This window comes from Apostichopus japonicus, chromosome 10 (genome assembly GCF_037975245.1).
Source record: "Apostichopus japonicus isolate 1M-3 chromosome 10, ASM3797524v1, whole genome shotgun sequence".
Taxonomy (NCBI): Eukaryota; Metazoa; Echinodermata; class Holothuroidea; order Aspidochirotida; family Stichopodidae; genus Apostichopus; species Apostichopus japonicus.
The window spans coordinates 9,591,718-9,610,712 of record NC_092570.1 but is presented as its reverse complement, the minus strand read 5'-3'; the positions used below and the strand labels follow the sequence as shown (position 1 = coordinate 9,610,712).

At 33.7% G+C, this 18,995-nt stretch overlaps 1 protein-coding gene across 1 annotated transcript; it reads left to right on the top strand.

Annotated features, from left to right (window-relative positions):
* The first annotated feature begins 4,412 nt into the window (after positions 1 to 4,412).
* Positions 4,413 to 17,120, top strand: LOC139975054 (uncharacterized). The gene is made up of 4 exons (XM_071982668.1): positions 4,413 to 4,956; positions 9,764 to 10,311; positions 11,558 to 11,615; positions 15,885 to 17,120. Exons 1-4 carry the CDS (start codon positions 4,599 to 4,601, stop codon positions 16,292 to 16,294), a joined length of 1,374 nt encoding a protein of 457 aa, XP_071838769.1. The 5' UTR covers positions 4,413 to 4,598; the 3' UTR covers positions 16,295 to 17,120.
* The last annotated feature ends 1,875 nt before the right edge of the window (positions 17,121 to 18,995 follow it).

The window sequence follows — 18,995 nt, the reverse complement described above, 5'->3', positions numbered from 1 at the left end:
TGGTCCAGAGGGGACAGAAGTTATGCATATAGTTATTGTATATAGTTAAATATATAGTATTGCAATACATCTCAACAACTTTTTCATTTTTCGTTTTTCGAGTTAAGCGTACCGTATATTTAAAATATTTTTATCGACTGAATAAGTTTTGTGAATATGTAATTTTAGCATGACTTGTCACAGTCCCTGTTTACGATGTGAAGCTGTCAATCATATAACATCACGATAGTTTGACACACTGTGTCAAGACCGCCACGTTAGTGTATCTTGGCAAGTTAACAACCTCCACATATTGGTATATACTCTTTGCATGGATATTCGCCTCTGATAGCATATAGCAAGGAATCATACTACTGACAGAATTATAAACATCCCTTTTCCGTAAACCATATTGCTTCCGGTGGCTTTTCAAGGTTCGCACTGAGCCTTTTCCCATCATATCCGTAACAAGGCTAATGTATTGCAGCAGTTTCATTTGCTCCGTCATTCTCTTGTTATGTAAATATTTCCGCAGTGCAGCTTACGTGTATTCAGGGGGTAGGAGTCGGGGGCACTGGGGGCACGTGCCCCCTCCCCCCACTTTTTTTCCAAAATAGCAAATGTGCCCTACTGTCAAATAAAATGTGCCCCTTTGATGAAGAATTGTCTTTTGGATATCTTAAGCCTTTTGTTAATTTTAATATTTTATTTTAATTATTTATTTTTAGTCTGTACATGCTATTTTTAAGACGGCATTCACATCTTTTTGTAGCACGGTTAACAATAAACAATCTCAATAAATAAAAAAAATCAATGTTGCAGCTCATTTTACTAGCATATTATTCTATACTACACCTGGTCCGTCAGTTTAATCCTTGGAAAGTTCTAAATTATGGATGGACAGATGTACAGATGTAGGTTGATAGAGTCACGTGCACCATAATAGTATTGAGAGCATACTAAAACATCATATATATTTAAGTGATATGGCCGGTGTGTATCGGCTTAGAGCATAACGAGTGGTGGCTGTACTGTGGAATAATCAAGTGCCCCTCTGATGTTGTGCCACCCCCGCCCCCACTTTTTGGAAGCTTCCCACCCCTTGCGTACATTGCCTTGCCTCTCACTTTCAATATTATGTTTTTACGAATTTTGTCCACATGTTTACTCAAAAGCGAACAGCACCCACATTCGACAACCTACACTTTAAGACAATGGCATTTAATTCACGGATACGGCGTAAAATCCCAACAACGTCATTAATTCACAGCAATACGGAACTTTAGCAGGAAGATCGGTAGATATATACACACAACGGTGTTTTAGACAACTTAAAGTTCATTTTTCAAAAACTACATGCAATTTGACCAGACAACTAACCTGAACGACGGCGTTTAATTTATCAATAACAAATATTTCAATGCACAACGTAGAAGTAGAAAACGGCATAAATTCTACCAAAGTAACAAGTATAACCAACACCTTGATTTCATTTCGATGAAAAGCCTGAATTTCATATTGGACCACAACAACCTATTAACATATAATTACATATAATAAGATGTGCAAAATGTGATCTTTGAAAGGCTGGTACATTTTCACTAAATTAAGGAACTGTTTGTAGGTTTACTGACGTGTTGAAATTTCTTGTAAATTTCTTCTTAGGTTACAAGGTCGCACCATTTTGCATTTAAGCACCCCCCCCCCCTCTCCCCACCATTCCCTTACACCCCCTCAACAGCCCGGCAGACCGTAACCTGCAAAAAATCGAACCGCCCACCCCGCCCCGGTCTCCACTGAAAAAAAGGAGTCTAGATAACGACACTGTGTGTTTAATTATAATGACTTGAGGGAATCTGCTGGTAACTGAGATAGTTTAGCGAGCCTTGGTAATGACAGGAATCAAGCTGATATCAAAATTTCTATATTTTAAATATTCTAATAATTTTATAAAAATTTCGCCAGAACCTCTCATATTAGTTATCTTATGATCCGCTGAACAAATACTTATGATTTAATTCGTTAAACTATGATTTCATAGAGAAATTGATTTCCAAATAAGTATGACATTAGTCTATTATAAATTTGTATTTCCTTGTTGTACACTATGGTGGTTGTTACATGGATATATAGTCCAGGGGGAATTTTCATCTACTATGTAAAACGAAACATAGTTAAAGCATCCCTGCATGTTAAATTCAGTTTATTTCCTTCCTATATGGACGTGAAATTTACATCGACGGTGAGGTTATTATCATCATGACGTCATTCCTAGTGACGACATACTTATGGTACCGTAGTTATATATATATATATATATATATATATATATATATATATATATATATATATATATATATATATATATATATATATTTATATATATATATATATATATATATATATATATATGTATATATATATATATATATATATATATATATATATATATATATATATATATATATATTTATATATATATATTTATATATATATATATATATCCGAAAATGGTCTAAATATCTTCGAAAATGTACGCATTATTATTATTATTTAAATTACAAGAGAAACAGGTTAGTAAATGAAAAGCCCTGCATAAAGAACGGGTAGCCTATTTTCGATTACAAAAGAAAAAGTGTAAACATTTCGACCCAATATATATTTCGAAGTGATATTTGCTATTGAATAGAAGGAAACATATTTCTTGGCACATTTTGATTGATTATTAATGTGATTCTTATAGAAACATATGTAACAATTCAAAATTAAAACAAAATTATGAATTCTAAAAATGAAAAGACAATGAAATTATCAAGCATATGGCGTGATCAAATTCCTTGTCGATTATGTTGTCTTGACACAGTTTACGTCTTCAGTTAACATACTTCGGTCAAGGCCTTCCTCAATAATTTACTTAACACCCCAATCTGATATTATTCAACTTGGTGATATTTCACATTTCAAATGTGTTTATCTTCCTTCATATATCTTTCTATATCCTCGCTCGAACAGATAATTTTAACAACGTTTACTCTGCATATTTGATATTTTACGTCTGGACATGTCTCCAAAATTCTTACACATGGCTAATCTGTCAAGTATTAAATCAAATTAAATTTCATAATTAAATGGGACTCTTGTTCATTCCAGTTAGCCCCGAAGAAGTGTTGCTAATGGTCAAAAACCCTCCCCCTCACCTTCCCCCAATTTCCGCTTCCATACACACTGCAATGTAGATATCATTAAATGGGTGTGAGTAACAGAAACAAGAAGAAGATGACAAAATATCACACTCCACTCTATACTCTTCGCGTGACGACCACACGCCACTCACTTTTTGTTAACACTTCTAATCTTCCGCCTCATTGGTCACGACTTATAATCTTCAATTAATAAAACCAATCACAACAATCCTTAGAGAGGTATCAACCCGCCATCCTTGCTTCGTGCCCCTTCAAGATCTCTGTCTCCGACACAACACAGATTACAAGTTATATTTTCCCCTTTTAATCCAATTTCGCAGAGTCAATTTACTGATGTATAGAGGCAAGCGTAAAACACACAAGTTCTTAGTCGCATTAAACAACGTAAGTCAGAGAAAGAGAGAGACAGAAACAGAGGGAGAGAAAAAAATGAAGTCTTGTAGATTCCCAACTGAAGAAAGCCAAAGGCAAACGAAAGATAACAGCATTACAAGGCTGCTAAACGATTCCTGTTAGCACGCTGTTTGAAAAACCTTCCTTGATAGCCTTCCATGAAGTGTAATTAAATTAGGGGGCGCAACGACAAATAGATTTTGTGAAAATGTTGAGATGCTTTTTCCCGTCTTTGTGATAATAAGATTAGCGAGGGCTTTTGCAATGATAAACCTATCACGACCGACAATGCTAATTCAATTTATATGCGATCAAGCCAGGATTAAGTCACCAAATTCCGTTTTCCGAGCCATTAGATGGATTAATATACTACTTGAGACTTATTTAAGCCCCGGTAGCTTCCAACGCAATCTTCATTCACACATCCGCTTGCGAAGTTATCACACACACAAATACATATATATATATTTACATACAGATATATAGATAAATGCATATATATAGATATACATATATATATTATTAGTATTTAGAAAATAGGTTTTACAGTGATAGCTTTTCACTTTCTTTTAAAATTAAAGAGAAAACAATAAAGATTTAATTTCCTTTCTTTTCAAATGTTATTCTTTGTTTTGGTGATAACATTTGAACATATTTTGAGAGTTGTTTCTGGTAATTGTTGAATTGCTGTTCGTGTTGGACGATTGTTTTTTGTACAATTCAAAACATTTTCAATGGAATATTGAAGTAAAGTACATATTTAATTGACAATAACGGACCATATTATTCAAATGTTTTAATGGAGAACAAATATTATCTTCTGTTCAGATAATAATGTTTCGTGTTCATTAGAACTAATATTCGGTGATTTTTGAAACCAAAACATTTCCTAGTATTTTTGGAAATATTTGACTGCCAAAAAATTAGAGGAACACTTCTTTTGGCTTTTAAAAATTTCTAATAGGAAGGGATTAAATAACTGTCAGGTTTCGGAAACAAGCAACAAGACGAACCCAAATAAAAATGGAGGAATTAGAAGCGTTTGTATCAAAATCTTTTGCCGGACAGGATTTGACCCCAACGGAACCGAGTGAGGAGCAAAAACGAGCGGCAGTCAGCATTCGGAAATGTACAGAGTGGCTTAGCTTAATTCAGGGCTCAGCCAATTCGACAACCGCTAACGCGAAAAAGGGTAAAGTGGCATCAACTAATCCAAAAAGTAAAATGAGACCAGAAACGGATCGCACGGAAAAGGAAACTTTAGATGGGGCAGCCAAACCGGAAGAGGAGACACAAGAGGATACTGGGAACAAAGAACGAAAAAGAACAATAGAAAGTGACAATGAAGAACCATGTGTTGTTAAACGACAAAAATCAGATGGTAAGATATATTTCATCTATTTAAAACCCATAATTGGTATGTTTCCTTCTCCTTTCACATGGCCTTTGTTTTAATTTGTAATTTTTTAATTGATATTTCCCTGCATAACTATTTTAACCCTTTTGATCGTCGAGTCGTCATTTTATGGAGTGTACGTAAGAATGGTTAATAAGAAAACTTAGACATATATAGAGTAATAATAAACAAGAAGTACCTTGAATTAAATTTCTTTTGATATTTTAAATTGATATCTTATACTGTGCAAGGTAATTACTAAAATGTCCATTTTAATTTTTGAGCAAAACATTCATGATACACGCAATTACGTGTTCTCATATTTCAAAGAAATGTACATTGGAAATACAAATACCATGATGAACCTTTTTTTCCGAATAGAATATACAGCCTTAGAATATTTATTCTGGAGCTTTTCACGATAAATAATGACAACGGCGATAAGGAAACAAATTTCTCTAATTTTCCCCACAGAGGTTACATATTAATGCTTAAAACAAGGATTAAATATTGACAGTAAAAATTGATTGTTTCCATGACGTGGGTATATATATCTTAAAAGAAAGCGTGAAATCACCAAAATTTTGAACCAAGATTGACACATTTTCCTTTTCAAACAATTCAGAGATAAAGTTTCGTTTAGTGATAATTAAGTTACATTTTGTTTGTCATTAAATTACAAGTTGAACCAACTTCTGTTTTAACAAAAGTTAAATGATTTTGTGTATTTTCGCGTTGATAAAATAAGAATATAATTTCGTCTAAAGCTAAACTTCAAAACGAAAACGATATTAAAAGCGGGTTATTATATTTCTGTAATGTTACATATCTTTCAGTGCATCAAGATTTAAAGCTTTTGTTATTGCTATTGTAACATTAGCGTCACTGGCAAACCAGATGTCTTAAAATCTCGAAAAATTCATTTTATTTCATATTTGCGTTCGGTATATTTATAGCCTAACGCTAGCCCTGCAAATATATACATTTCACAGTACAGATATTTCCAAACGCACAGATTAACTCGCTTAGAGTATCCAAGGCGAAAGACACGGTTCTTGTTAAATAATGAAGTAGTTAACCTAATTAAGCTGATTAATTTCCAGCTGGTTTCGCCTTGTTTGAACATTACGAAATGGTCCGTATGAAGCATACATGAATTACGGTATAATATTGGATAGAATATGTGTATTTATGTTATATGTTTGCATTTTCCTATCCGTGTGTATAGTTTTGTGGTTTTAAGTTTTTAATGTATATTTTGAAACGGAACTGTAATTTAAAAAGTAAATATCCTATTAAAACTGCCAGCCTTTCTTTTATCGCTGCACTGACAGAATTAATCAAATCTCACAATTTAGACAAAAGGAATGTCATGATTTGTATCAACGACAGCAAAAACAAACAAACAAAACAACAAACAAAACGAAAACGAAAAGCAAGATAACTTGTTGTCATCATATTCAATTAGTAATTAAAAACAATTGAGAAAGATTGTTGTTTCAAGATCTTTATTTTTCATTGTTTGCTTGTTGGGGGGGGGGGGGGAGGGGGCTTATTGCTTTTGCCCATTGTGTGAAGATTTTCATATTCAGTTTTCTTCTATCGTAATGTTATTGCTTAGTGTTTTGAATGCACCGAAATTATGAAATAAACATTTATTAAATACCAGAGTATTCCCCAAAAATGTTTGAGAGGATTTAGAAAGTCTTTGCTTGGAGACTGTGACCTTCCAAATTAATTCTATAACAATGAGGAGTGATTAATTAGACAACTTAATATCTCATCAAGGAAGAATGCTAAGAGGGTAAGTAAAATGGTTTTCTCGATGTTTGAGGATGAATGACCATTATCTGCCTCGCTAGCATTAATCTAGCATTTATGTATATGTTTCATTAGCAGCGGTTTAACAAATTAAACAAGAATTTAGTGGATCGTATAAATTTAATTTGAATTTCGTCGAAAATTGTTTGTTTACAATTCATAAGCGCGGGAAATTTAAATAGTTTTCAATTTTTATATTACCATCGAGCATATAAAAGTAGTACCGGTAGTTAATTTGTTTAATATCTTCCTTTTGGTTTGTTTAATACAATAGGTTATTGTTAAAACACAACAAATTAATAAGCCAATCCCCAGTGGAAGTTAACAATTATGAAACTGGTTGAGTAAGTGGTGTTATATTATGCAAATATGTTAATAACTTTTTCAATTATCATTTTCCTCATTCAGCGTTCGAAATGAACATAAACCATCAACTACTATAAGATTGCAAAGTTAATTTGCTACTTTTTTAATAATATAAGTCAAACTGTTTTCATTAGGTAAAATAAAGATGTACGCGTGTATAGGATTGATCAATTTTGAAAAAAACATGAAAACTAAAGTAATATCATATTTAAGTCCATATATTGTAATCATATATCAACCGTTTTCTATAAGAATAAGTAAATACCAACATATAACAAAATAAACCGACATCCGAACTTCAGTTTTCAAAACGTGAAAATATTCCAATGGTCAGGAACTTTGTTTTTTGATTTGCCATGCTTTATGTCGATATTTTTCAGTCCATTGCTTTTTAATATATGTATTAGTTGGTGTGATTATTATTAGCACCGCTTGGCATCTAGATAATTTCTGAAATAATGTTTTTTTTTTCTTAATATTGTCCAGTTAATTAAACAAACAGTGTAATCAATGTTGAAGATGCAATAAGGTTTTGTACTAAATAAGGTAATATCTGCAGTACTGGACTACGTGATTAAGGAAGATTCTCGGTTATTAAGATTGCTTCTGATATATCCTTCAGAGGCTATAGACGTATTAAAAGCAACAGTTATCTATGTATTATTTTAGAATTCTAGTTTCCTTCCATTTACTTATTATTTAGTAAGTTTCTCTTTCTCGATGAGTTGTTTACTTTCGTATTGTTTGGTAACCATGCATACTGCAATTCCATTGCCCTGCTACTAATCAAACGTTCTTCTCTAATAGCAAACTCACTTATTAAGTAAAATAAAAGCCGTCAAAGTGCAAACCCAGCCCCTTGTCTTAATTTTGTCTGCTTTTGTTTAGCAAATGAACATTAATATCCCATGATAACAATCGATTACATTCATTTGACAAAATATTGATGTTTCATTCAAAATAACGAAGTAACACTAAAAAGCAACACAGTGACTGTTTTGTTTTGTTTATGCTTTGTTCTTTGTTGTATGTTATTAATCCTATATAATATAATAATAATCCCATATTTGTGAGCAATTAGTTCTCTTAAAATCAGTCATTACTCCATAAATGACCTTTATTTGGTAATACAATACCTATGCTGGTGATGGCTTAATTTGATCAATGGCATTTCACATAAGAGCCATTACCTTTTGTCAAATTATCATTTGTTAGTGGCCAAATACGAAAAGCGAAATTTTTAAACATAGACCATAAATTGGTTTAATAAATTATTGTCAAATGTTGAGAAACAATGTACTGAAATTGTTCAAAGGCAGAAGCAAGTACTAATCGACCAATGAACGCCGTTTAGGGGATCTCTATGAAAATATAAAATAAAACATTCGTTGGATGAAAATAATAACAAAAGTTTGACTTAATTCAATCTCATACAATCACAGATGTGTATGTTGCAATATGTAAACGAGACTGTAAATAACGTTCAATACGATTGTAATGAGCCTTATAGGGGATATGGATCTATCAGTCGATTCTCATGGCTTTATATACCAGTTCAAACTGGTAAGGATGAATACCCATTCATCAGTTAATACTGATGTGTGTTATAAATTCTAAACATGTGTTACATTTATGACCAGCTGCTACTGAGGACTAACAAACAGAAAATACTAAACACACAATCATATACATAATGATTGACTGGACTAACCAGACTATCCTATAAGGTTTCGCCAATAATTTCGTCTACATTTTAACAGAGAGTGGATGACACTTTACTGCAAAGAGCTTACATTCTGCAATTTGAACCTTCTTTATAGTATACTTACTATTCAAACTTAAGGATATTTATTTAGACTCCTAACCAGTCATTAGTTGAAACAGCCTTTGAGTAATGAATTCGTCTGTTATTAAGTTTTTTTACAGTAGCATCTGCTGACAGGTCTAGCATGTGTTACGGTGTTGTTTATAATTATTAACGGTTGTCCCTTATTCACAGTATAAACTGATCAAGCCATTGAACATTGGGTACGATATGTTAGGGAATAGTGGCAACATGTCGGTCGGGTTTCACATAAATATGCTCTATTTACATATTTAGTTTACTTATTTATATATTTCTGCAGCATCGAGGTTAGGTAATACAATAATAATCTGGTTGAATATGAACATATATTGCCTAATGACATCCAGGTATTGATTCTAAGAGAAATAATATTAATTAAATATATACTAGGAGAAACATAATTGTCACCAATCGGTTCAACCTTTCTTCCAATAACAACAAGATTTTCTTTCTTCTCATGATATAATTTAATGCTTTATTTAGGTACTGAATGTTTGAAAACATATTTTGGTATAAACTTCTTCAAACAATACCTAAAAAAAATACTAAGTTATTTCATTATGGGTAAAAAATTTGTTCCAATAATGTTAAACTATTCAATATGTTAGTAGCTCCACTATCATATTTTGGGGTACTGTATCATGCTGAGAATTGCTTAATGACAATTGAATTAGAAATTTCATGGCAGAATTACTGATATATATTTATTTTTAATTTTTTAATTTTTTCTTGCTCTTTGTCATTCTTCCTCAATTTTAGGAGAGTCGAACAACGAAGTTAACATTGGTGGCAACAAGAATGCAGAACGTTTAGCGGAAAGAGGCGGGCGGTCTACGGAAAAATACCCGGCTTTGGACGTTAGTAATATTAGCACAGGCAAATCAAAGACTTCACAGTCGGAAGTGCAAGACGAAAGTCACATGACACAGAAAGAACAAAATAACAACGAGATCACACCTACGCGACTGAAAGAATCGGCAGAAACCGGACCTATTGAGCAAGTTGCCATAGTAACAGCACATCCACAGAGACCACGCTTGTGGAACCCCTGCCATCTTTCACCGGATTCGACAGGGGCCCGCGAAGGGACAGTGGTCGATGAAGACCAGGGTCCATTGGACATGTCAGGCGCGGATGGGATCAACCTGGGTCACCATGGAAAACTTAAGCAGCGTAGAAGTCGTACAAACTTCACAGTGGAACAGCTCGGGGAACTTGAAAAGTTGTTTGACGAGACCCACTACCCTGACGCTTTCATGAGGGAAGAACTGAGTAAAAAGCTAGGCTTATCTGAGGCAAGAGTGCAGGTGAGATTTTAATGATTTTCTACACGCTATTGCCTATTGAGTTCGCCTCAGTATACGCGAATGTAACTTAACGAAACGTTGTGGTTTATGGAAACGTTACGATAAAAATTGTTTATTTCCTTTATTGGCTTTGTCTGTTATATTTATATTTAAGTTGCAGGCCGAGAGATTAGCAAACCCATTTACACTGTTCCCGAGCAGATTAATGACGCGATCATCCTTGCTGCTTTACATGGAACACTATCACCCTAATCGACTGCGATTCCCTCCTAGCAGATATTTTGACCGATCTAACCATATATGTGACTGATCTATAAATGAATTGGCATAATGGTCATTGAGGGTATTAGAAACAGAAATAGCAGATAAACTCTCCTCCTGATTACCCCTCTTAGACAATCACATCAAAAAAACTGAAAAAAAAAATGTCCATGCTGATTTTTAATAAACTGGTGTTGCTGCAAAGTGTCATGATATTAAGATCAGTTCACCTTTGTGGAAAAGTCTTGTCAAACATGAAAAATTATTCTGAATAACCTCATCATATACGTAAGCCTTTTAGTGTTCGACTTAAATTGTCGAGCAACTCAATCATGTGCATGCATGAACTAATTTACAGTTCTGTGCTTGAAACAGTGTACTGAACTTGAAAGTACCACAACTTCCCTGAATTGTCGTTTCATGAAACAGTACTTTTGAAAGGCAACTCGATTTTCTGATGAAACGATGCTGTTCATTCTTAACGTACAAGCCATGGTTAGAACAAATTTAATGCACTGCACTTTGAGAACCATTGTCACACAAAAACGTCATTAATTACGGCAATTCGGTACTTAAAATGTACAAATTTAGAGAAATTTCCACACGATATTTCAATTTTTGTTTTTAAATTAATTTTAATTTTAAATACGTAGCATACCAAAAAAAAGGGAGAAAGTTTGAAAAGAGCAAAATAAAGACTAGACTAATGGCTAATAGAAACCATAAACACCATAAACACCATAAACCACAAAAGATTGAGGTGGTTAGTAAACTAAGATGGTTTTCACACCAAAAAAGAAAGGGAATTGTTCATGCATTAGTTATGTTGATATTGAAAGTCTAGATAGGCCTATGGGGAAAACACACAGTGCGCTCTTTAGTATTACTCTAGATACATAAACACTTTGTCAAAACATTTCCTGTAGTGAGACAATTATATAACCTCCTTTGTGTTAGTATTATTCTTCCATGTTTTGTTTTACAGGTTTGGTTTCAAAATCGAAGGGCGAAGTGTCGGAAACAGGAAAACCAGAGTAGCAAAGGTTAGTCTTTCAATGTTCTTATTAATGTAGGATTAACCATTACCAAGTACTACAAACAAACCTGTGCTTTTTTTTATAGTGGTAAGGTAAATGTTTAAGCGTTGGAAGGACTCACATTGTATCGTTATAATAATAATATTAACAATAATAATAATAATAATCATAATCATAATAACTATAATAATAACAATAATAATAATAATAATTATACTAATAATAATAATATTAACAACAATAATAATAATAACAATAATAATAATAATAAGTATGAGATTGTCAATCCATTGGCTACGTTACTAAACATATATACCTTTAGTACGTGCCCCACCAATACGTCTTCAGATTATGAAGCTGTCCTGACTTCACAATCTCTTAAAGCTATTTACAACAGCTGATAAACTTTATTGCGAGTAAAACACGTTCGGTAACAGTTAACATCCAAATTACGCTATAGGCATACATCTGCTGTGAGAGTGTATAGTATATGTTAAGATGTTTGAAAGATTTGTTGACACTAATTCAACAAACAAACAGCAGTTTATTTTCATACATTTGCTTCGAAACCAAGACAATAAGATTACTCCTAATTGATTCATCGGATTTTTGTTTGTCATAGTACAGATGTTACTTGTATTTATATAGGTTGAAAAATCCTGTCATTGAAAAAAAATGATAAAACTTTAAATTATGATAACATTTTCCTTAAAGTTAGACTTTAAATTTCAACTATTTATGTGATATGATCTCGGTGAAGTCTAGTTGTTACTCTTTGCGCTCACATTCTCGAATCACACTGCATGTTCCTTGTATCAATCATAATACATTAGGCAATAGGGCTTTTGCCTACAAAGGACCTCGGTTGTGGAATTCACTTCCGGTGGAATTGATGCGTATCGACTCCTTGACCCTAGATGCTTTCAAGATAAAGTTAAAAACATATCTGTTTAAGCTTGCTTATTCTGATTGACCCGACTGGTTGGCTTTTTCCTTGTTAAGCGCTTTTGAATGTTTTGTACAAAATTAGCGCTATATAAATGCATTTATTATTATTATTATTAACTTTATGTATTATCACCCTATGCTCATTTATTTTAATTATCGAATAATCATAAAATACTAATTTATTTTGCAACACGGTGTGAATTTATTCAATGTGTATAACAGCCTCACATTTTACAATTTTGTAATAATTTGTACAAGTCAATGAAGATAATATACAAATATTGCACTATAGAGCTGTGAAGGAAGATGTTCCATTTTCCTACGAAATACCCCCCATGAGTCTATGTACTTTTGTGGGGTCGAATTCGACCTGCTTAAGCTATCACTTTGACGTTATAAAATAACCTTTTCAAAGTGTTTCCATAGATCTCTGCTTAACCTCGACCCTAAATTTCAAAAACGTGTAAAAGTGCACAAAAGGAGGTAACAACGATAAAAGGCAACAATTATTTTTTCTTATTAAATATTATTTTTGCTTTAAAATGAACGAGAAATATGTTAAAAAAGTAGTTATAGTAGTAGCTTTTAACTAAGTAGCAAGGAGATTGAAAAACACGCCACTTCATTACTTTTGGAAGAGAGAAAAAAAAGTTTTATCAAAGTAAAAATTGCATTTAAGTACGATTAGTTTTAATATTTTAGTTAAAATCGTTGAACGAATACTATTAAATTAAACCGATATCTAGTCTTGACGTTTCAGCCAACGACGCAATAAATTAATGAAGTTTCAACGTGCTTTACTTATGCTATATTAAACAAACCGATTACATAAAAAACGATACATAACACTTAGCGGAATTCGTTTGGAAATATCAAAATAGTGACAATTTTCTATCAATTATGTGATTAATATTGTATAATAGCTATCATAATTCAATATCAAAAGTTTCATTCTCCGCTTAAACTACCCTGTTTCACCTTGAAATCAGTATGTAACTTTATATTAGTTATGTTTCATAATTACACTAGAGAAGTACATCTCGCCCCGTGTTTGTGTAGATATAGTTACAATCGTATAATGGTTCGATTTTAACAACGCGATTGGTTATAGAGCACTTAGGCCGACAAAAATGTCCAGATTTGAATTCAAACTTGGATAATATAGTAAAATTGACAATTTGTATTGCAATTTAGGGTTAACCATCCATAAAAAAACATTTCTACTTGTCGAGTTTTGGAATGGAACTTTCTATAGTGTCCTCGACGGAACAAAGCGACAGGCGTAGAAAATGACATTAACCGCAGATAAGTTTAAGTTAACAAATTTTTAACAAGGATAAAATATTTTTGTTTATACAATTAAATTCATAAACTATATAACGGACGATCAATATATAGTGGCGAATATATATATATTGGAAGATATTATGTAACAAAATTAATCTTAAGTATAGAAGAAGAAAAAAATTAATAAAGAACAAAAAATACCCTTATGCATAATGGACGAAACGCATAGGAGCCAAAGCTGTACGGTAATCTTTCTTAAATTATATTAACTTTGCCCTAAATAGCATTTTATTGAGCAAGCGCTATCAGCTAAAAAATGTTGAGCTTGGAAGGAAGGACCGTATTAGTGTATTCTTGTACAAAGCGTCCCGTTTGTAGCGTAATGAGCGCTTAATGAAATCTTAATTGTGGTATAATTTCACCGTTAGCGGCTACGGTAGCGTAATTAATACTGCAAACGATCGTTAAGGGTTAAAATGCACCTCATAGAATGTTTTGGGAAATAATTGACCGTGGGGGAGAAAAAGAATAAATGGATTTGTTTGCTAATGAAATTGCTGGGTAATTTCATTAGTTGAAACAAAGGTTTGGGTTTACCGATTGGATTTTTCATGGTTTCTGAATCCTTAAGTAAGAGAAAATACAATTACAGTCTTTCCTACAATACTTCTGCTAGAAGCTTTTGTGATTAAATTAGGATCGGAAAAAGAAGTCTTTTAAAAAGACATTATTATCAAGCCTTTCCGGATTGTATCTTCATTTAATTTGTCTAGCAAAATATGAAATTAATATCCCTTGGAAGAAGGCTTAATATATCATAATGTAATTATAGGTATGCTTCGGGTTATAGATATTGCATTGCTCAGAAAGTTATCGAAAATTCTTTTCAGAATAAAGAGAATAAAAAACAGGAACGATTGGAGGAGAGTATACCGAAGAAAAGAACTCAAAAGTTTTCTCTTCATATCCATGTTTTTGTTAAAATGGTAATGGAAGCAGGAAGTGTCAAAATAACTGCGTATTTCGTGCAAAAGAAAACAAATTTATAAACACAATGATTTAAAGATTATAGACACCCCTCGATTAAAGTGAGGCGAGAAACTGCGCGTTATAACGACAGCAAGAATGGTATATAGTATCCATTGGTTTTGAAGTCGGGCGGGCGGGGGAGGGGTTTGATGGAAGAAAAAGAGTGTTAAAAATTGTTAAGTATTTTGTCGAGGGGTAGGTGAGGGGGAATCGTTTTGTATTAACGGCTAGTTATAATTATTTTTATTGACGAAAATGCAAAATATTTACTCTTAGCGGAAGGGAAAATCTTCTATACAATTATCTGTATGAGTTGTTTCTCTTTGAGTGCTTTTTTGGATTTAGTAATTCATTTCCATTGTTCGTCGTATAGTAGCTCCTTAATTATAAATGGTGTACAGACTAACGTCAATTGGACTAGAAAAACAACACAACAATTGAGCTTGACGAAATGGCAAAGTTGTTTTTCTATATAGTAACAACTGAATGATTGTACTTATTAATGGAAATTAATGAACTTTGGATATTCCCCCATTTTTTTGTCAGTCGATCTGTCTTACAAGCAAAAATACTTTCTTAAAGCTACCGCCTGATCAAAACTGAGGATAGAACTATCTAAAGATAATATAAACATACATTATATTAATTTCAACAATGTGATAGAACATTGGGAATTGTTTTTCCTTGTTGATTATCAGTTCCCCTGCCGGAACCCCAGTACTACCCCTCCCCCCTGGAATCATAAGACACACGAGAGAGAAAATAAAATAATGTATTTCAACTAATTTTGGTTCTAATTTACTCAATTCCTGTCTATCTGCCTTAAATTAGAAGAAGTCCAAAAGCGACCACAAAATCCTTTATACTTTTCCAAATATGTGAAAGTTGAATATGTCCCTGCATACTATGAATGGGGGAGGTGTGGGTAAATTAGCTGTCAACACAGTTTCGTGTCTATGATCAGCTCATGAAATACGAGATTATTCAGTGATATTGTTTTTTCTTCTATAGGGTCCGGAGTCGGTCCAAGTACCAGCGTTGATACCTGTCGTGTGGCTCCCTATCTCAGCATGGGTGCGATGAGGATGCCCTTCGAAAGGGTCCAGGAGCAGCTTCAACTCAACCTTTCACCACCGTGCAAAACCCCAATGGAATCTTCACAGGGCAGGTTACCACCGGTGCCACCGTTACCGACCTCGCTCCTGGCCCATGCACACCCATTCATGTTTCTGCCGGCACCATCACCTTCATACGCTCTGCAGATGGCCACCCTAGTTGGAAGTCTCATGGCAAGAGGGCCCGGCGGACCCATGGGCCTTGGTATGGCAAAAAACTCAAGTATCGCGGAACTAAGAATGAAGGCCAGACAACACGCCGCCGCTCTCGGTTTACAGCCGTTCCTATCTCCTATGGACCACTGAAAAAAAGTTTTGTTTTTCAATATAAGTATGGTCTATATTGGTTACGTTTTGTTGATCAAAGTTATAAAAGTAGCGAAATGTTTGGACATTTTAATAACGTCGCCATTGTAATTTTTCAGCTACGTTAGTTAGGAAACTTGGAGAAATCATAAAGAAGGAAACATATGCCGTAGATTTTTACTTTTCATCAATCAACATTGTGACGGAGAAAACAGTTCAAGAAAGCAATATATTTGGGTTTTAATATGACCATTACGAGAATAACTATAAAAGATCCGCCACAGCTGAAAACTTACCATACAAACCAACTAAACTGAGTGAATGATCCACAAACAACTGACTACATAGGATGTTGTAAAAAGAAAACCACATTCGAAATTTCGAACCAATGCATTATTAGCCCTGTGCTATGCATGCCTAATCAACTGATCCTGCAGCGAAAATGTGAACTGGGATCCCACAGTATTTTCAACCCGAGGATTTCAATAGACAGTTGGGATGTCAAAATACATTTTCTGGCTCGCTCTTTCAAAGACAATTTAAACTCTTCGTTTTGTGTTAATATAAGAATAACATCTGTTTTGTTTTTCATTTTTGTGCTGCACCATAACAGAAACGTTAATTGCGAAATGAAACGACTGTGCTTAAGTATCAATACTTGCTTTATGTTAAATCATGGAAGAATGCAATGTCGAGGGGGCCATTTCCAGCGATCTGGGAGGCATTTTCAGCCAAAATTTTCTTGTACGCTTCGCGCCAACATGGTGGCGCCACGCTTAGATAGTTTGCTATGCCGAATCTACAGTTTCGCCCCTCCCTTGGCAAATTCCTGGCTACTCGCCTGGGGTGGGTTGGGGGCGGGGGAAAAGCCTAATCGAGCCTTTATTTTTCTCATTTTGGGCATAAATATTTTATGCAATTATATATATTAATATATTACCTACCGATGACGTCATTGTAACAGCCAACTGGTGACGTAAGAGATAAAAGGTTTGAAGGGAAAGTCAGGGAAAGCATGGGGAAAGGGACTCGGTGACCAACAAGTTCGTATATATACAGTAATTTATATAATCCAATTTGACATAGAGACACCCTCATTGGAAGGGGGAGGGGGTGACTTCATCGGCTATGTGATTTTGTTATCACCGTCAACATAAGGGTCAGTATTAAGGAACTATAAAGTGATGGCATCTTTTCATGAAAGGACAATTAAAGCCTTTTGAAATTGTAAACTATATGGTAACTTTTTAGGAAACAGTATGTAATACTACCGAAGCCGGATTTCTAGTAAAATACAATGTATATATACGGCGACGACCAAATGCAACTTCTATTTGCCGTACACACAAGACGCCTCCACTTTTTTTCTGTGCTTCACCAGTTCAAATATCACTCGTCTATACGTATGAATATATCCAGTATATCATTCCCGTCAACTGGATTTTGTTTGTTTGTTTGTTTTTTTATTAGGATATCTTGAAAGTTTTAATTCTATTTCAACTTTTTTGTCTTAACCATAACGCTCGCACTTTAAAGGAGAGCTGTAGCCAACTATCATCTTCACCTTACCAGTATATGGTTTACAAGTTTGTATTGAACAATTGCCTCAAAGGAAAATCCTGCTTGGAAGATAACCTAATATAGAAGTCCTATTCGGGGACTTTCGCATTCTAAATCTGTGACGTCATAGCGCCACAAGGTTCTGAAAACGTTTCACTTTCTCTTTGTTTTACATTTACAATGTAAAGAATGATAACAGTGTTGACACTCAAGACAATGCCATCATTATAAGAGGTCATGCTCAGAGCGAAAATATTGTGGATTTAGTATTTTGCAACGCAACTTTACATTATAGAATATGAACTTTGTAATATAGAGAAACATAACAACTTGAAGCATATTGTGACCCGATGACGTCATAATTAGACTTGTTCAAGTCGTCGTTCAGCCTTGTCTGTAAAGGAACATTAAGGCCTGTGATATGTCCTCAAATGGACTGATATCTTTCTTAGCCATGTTTGGACAAGTTGTTCAGCTATTTCTACCACATAGACCAATGAAGATGATTATTGTTGTTTCTTCTATAATAAAGGAAAGAGTTGCTTGCGTTTCAGAAATATTGTTCACAAGAGGAACATAAAGCATTTCTGCAGTCTAACACAGGACAGGAGAGACGAGCTCGACTTCGTAACACATGGAATAATATAGCAGTTCGTTGTCCAATATGGAGCGCCAAAGCAGCAAATATTATGAGTTGTTGGTCTTTTTGGTGCTTTAATTTTATTTATATATCTTTGTATTCTGCTGTGTGACACTTGGTCCACAATGACCTCATAAAGTCAACAAAATACAGAAATGGTTTATATTTAAATCTGTTTAATCAGACAAAATGTTCATGTTTTCTATATCTGTCTAGAGGTATAACAAAATGTATGCATATAACAGGAAATAGACACAAAGTTCAAACTTTTTTTCTGGCAGATGTCATAAAAATGGCTGCCATTTTCCTATTTGTGATTTTCAAAAGTGTGAATAACAAAATGTACTTAGTCGTTGAAGTTTAATTTTAATTTTAAACTGTAATTTTGTAAGATTTGTAGATTATGGATTTAACACTTCAACATGCTGTGGTGCCAAACAAAATAAATCTTAAATTTATATTTTTATCTCTCCATCTGTTTTTCTTTGCATATCTACTCCT